Source organism: Lissotriton vulgaris, unplaced genomic scaffold, assembly GCF_964263255.1.
Source record: "Lissotriton vulgaris unplaced genomic scaffold, aLisVul1.2 SCAFFOLD_6217, whole genome shotgun sequence".
NCBI classification, from domain to species: Eukaryota; Metazoa; Chordata; class Amphibia; order Caudata; family Salamandridae; genus Lissotriton; species Lissotriton vulgaris.
The window spans coordinates 101,772-105,373 of record NW_028244469.1 but is presented as its reverse complement, the minus strand read 5'-3'; the positions used below and the strand labels follow the sequence as shown (position 1 = coordinate 105,373).

The following is a 3,602-nucleotide window of genomic DNA, read 5'->3' as shown; positions in this document are numbered from 1 at the left end:
ACTCTGGCGGCTTCATAGATGCGGCAGCGCCCGCGCCGTCGCTTCATAGGTGGGACACAGTCCAAGCCCTCGGCCCTGCATATAAATGTTGCCCCCGTCCCCAAAGCCCAGCTTCGAGTCCGATATCCATAATGTTTTTCTAATAAAAATCCTATATTTATTTGGCATCTTTTTGGGGCAGACGCCACAACCGGGCGCGAGATGGGGACCGTTACGGGATTGCAGGCGGCCAAACACAGCGGGGTGGTGCCGGTGAGGCCTTTAACGTGTGTTGGGCTCCATTAAACATGTCCGAGGCTTCTGTTCATATTGGGAGGGGGCGCCGAAAGAGAGGGTTAGGCGGGCCGCGGTCACAAGTAGGGGCCGGGAAGAGAGGTGCCTTGGGCGCGAGACGTGGACAGTGTTACGGGGTTGCAGGCAGTCACACACAGCGGGGAGGAGCCGGTGTGGGCTCCATTGAAACATGTCCTAAGCATCTGTTCATATTGGGAGGGGCACGGAACGAGAGGGTTAGGCGGGCCGCGGTCACAAGTGGGGGCCGGGAAAAGAGGTGCCTTGGGCGCGAGACTTGGACAGTGTTACGGGATTGCAGGCGGTGTCACACAGCGGGGTGGTGCCGGTGTGGGCTCCATTGAAACAAGTCCGAGGCTTCGGTTCATATTGGGAGGGGGCACCGAACGAGAGGGTTAGGCGGGCTGCGGTCACAAGTGGGGGTCGGGAAGGGAGGTGCCTTGGGCGCGAGACGTGGACGGTTTTACGGGGTTGCAGGCGGTGTCACACAGCGGGGTGGAGCCGGTGTGGACTCCATTGGAACATGTCCGAGGCTTCTGTTCATATTGGGAGGGGGGCACGGAACGAGAGGGTTAGGCGGGCTGCGGTCACAAGTGGGGGCCGGGAAGGGAGGCGTGTGCGTGTGTTTCACTGTGATCTGTGCACTGGCGGCAGCTGCTGAGCCAGCCCGCCATAACAAAGGCGGGCTGGGAGCCCGCTCTTTTTCAAACGGCAACGGCCTCTCCAGCCCCCGCTCCCTGCAGAGGGCGGGCCGCGGCCGGGCTCGGGCTCTCCCGCCTCACAGGGGCGGGCGCTTGGAGCTCCCGCGCAGGTCCGCTTCTCCTCCATATAACGAGCCGGTGCGGGGCTGGAGCTATCACTTCTGCTCACAGCACCGAGAGGAGAACATGTCTGGACGCGGCAAAGGAGGGAAGGGGCTCGGCAAAGGCGGCGCCAAGAGGCACCGCAAGGTGCTCCGGGACAACATCCAGGGCATCACCAAGCCGGCCATTCGCCGCCTGGCGCGCCGTGGCGGAGTCAAGCGCATCTCCGGCCTCATCTACGAGGAGACCCGCGGAGTGCTGAAGGTTTTCTTGGAGAACGTGATTCGGGACGCCGTCACCTACACCGAGCACGCCAAGAGGAAGACCGTCACCGCCATGGATGTGGTTTATGCCCTGAAGCGCCAGGGCCGCACCCTCTACGGATTCGGCGGTTAAACACTCGACTTGCCCACGGAAAAAAAAAAAGAAAAAACAACCCAAAGGCTCTTTTAAGGGCCGACCACCATGTCTTGTGAGAGCTGGGTCTATGAACTATTATTCCCGCAGCGCAGGGCTGCTAGCTAGGCCCACACTCGGCCGGGAGGGGAGGAGGGAGGAACCCGGGGATTCGCTCCGCAGCCACTCTGCTATGGAAGGCGGGTTCAGCCCCCGCCACCATGGAGCACTGGACTGGGTACCCAAGGCGTGTTTAGCCCGCCCCAGGGGCCCGTTATCCTGGGGAGATAAGGCAGGGTTAGCCCGGCCCAGGGGCTCGCCATCATGGAGCCCTTGCCCGCGGACCTACGGTGGGTTTAGCCCGGCCCTGGGCCCTATGGGCCTGCCGTTTCCCGACTATTAAGCCCCCTTGGGGCTTACAGCTTAACATGGAAGAGGAACAAAGTTGGAGGTAGCGCGGCCGTTCCGCCGCCCGGCCATCTGGTCGCCAAGCTCAGTGGGCCATCTGGTCGCACAGCTCAGTGGGCCATCTGGTCGCACCATCGTGCGGTGACCAGATGGCCCAGTGTGCCGAGCGACCAGATGGCCGGGCGGCGGAACGGCCGCGCTTACTCCAACTTTGTCTCCCGTCCGGGCGCTGTAAGCCCCCACTCCGTGGGGGCTTAATACTCCATAAAGTAGTGTTCCCATGCCGGCCCATAGGAAGTGGGTGTGGGATCCTAATTTTTTTGGCGAACCATCATGACCGTTTACGGGCCCCTGTGGGTCTTTAAGCACCCGTTTCCGTTTTTTTCCCCCTCCTTTGTGGGCAGTTTGGTTCAAGGGGACCATGGCACTACTTGTACCCAGGGCTGGGGAGCTCCGATTCGGGTAAAATTTCCTGCTTTCCCTCTTAGCTGGAGGTCGGCCCAAAAAAAAAAAAACTATATATACACATTTTTATTGTATTGCTTTTTTTTAAACTATATATAATAAACATATATTTTTTTTTTTTACTAACTCTCTAGGTTCAAGGGGACAAAGTCACTGTTTCTACCCGAGGCTATGGAGCTCCGATCCGGGTAACATTTCCGGTTTTCCCCCTTAGCTGGAGGTCGGCCCCCCCCCCAAAAAAAACTATATATGCACATTTTTATTGTATTGCTTTTTTATAACTATATATAATAAACATTTTTTTTTACCAACTCTCTAGGTTCAAGGGGACAAAGTCACTGTTTCTACCCGAGGCTATGGAGCTCCGATCCGGGTAAAATTTCCGGTTTTCCCCCTTAGCTGGAGGTAAGCAGAAAAAAACATTTTTTTTTTTTTAAATTAATTTTATACTAACTCTTTAGGTTCAAGGGGACAAAGTCACTTTTCCTACCCAGGGCTGGTGAGCTCTGATTCGGACTCCCACATGCCCAATGAAGTGTATTTCACCCCTTTGCATTATCAGGAAAGGCCTGCAAAGCCTTTGGCCTATTTCTAACCTCCAGGCACCATTTTATTTCTGATACATGTAACATTTGGAGGTGGTAATCTTCAAAGGGATACAGTTGCTCCTTCTACCCAGGGCTATGGAACTACGCACAGGGGGAGATCGCAGGTTTTCCCCTTGGGAGGAGGCGGAGAAGTAAAACACTTCCCTCAAATCCTTCAAGGCATTGGGACTACTTCCAGCCTCCAGGCACCAGTTTTGATGAATCTTGTGACATTTGGAGGTGTTAAGCTTCAAGGGGATGAAGTTGTACCTCCTACCCAGGTTTATGGAACTCCGCACGGGGTACGATTCCAGATTTCACCCCTAGCTGCACGTTTGAAAAGAAAGCACTTTACATACTCAGCAAAATGTATGTCACTCCTTTGATGTAACAGGGAAAGGCCTGCTAGGCCTTGGGCCTACTTCCAGCATTCAGGCACCAGTTTTACTGATACTTGTGACATTTGGAAGTGTTAAGCTTCAAGGGGATGAAGTTGTCGCTTCTACCCAGGGTTATGGAGCTCCGCGCAGGGTAAGATTGCAGGTATCACCCCTGCCTAGATGTGTGAAAACCCAACTAGTCACATACACAACAGAGTGTATTTAACCCCTGAACAGTTACAGGGAAAGGTCTGCAAGGCTTTGGGCCTACC

The 3,602-nt window shown here is 55.4% G+C and overlaps 1 protein-coding gene across 1 annotated transcript; it reads left to right on the top strand.

Annotated features, from left to right (window-relative positions):
* The first annotated feature begins 1,138 nt into the window (after positions 1–1,138).
* LOC147667231 (histone H4) lies at positions 1,139–1,555 on the top strand. Its single transcript, XM_086948838.1, has one exon. It carries the CDS (start codon positions 1,179–1,181, stop codon positions 1,488–1,490), a length of 312 nt encoding a protein of 103 aa, XP_086804964.1. The 5' UTR covers positions 1,139–1,178; the 3' UTR covers positions 1,491–1,555.
* Positions 1,556–3,602: the final 2,047 nt, after the last annotated feature.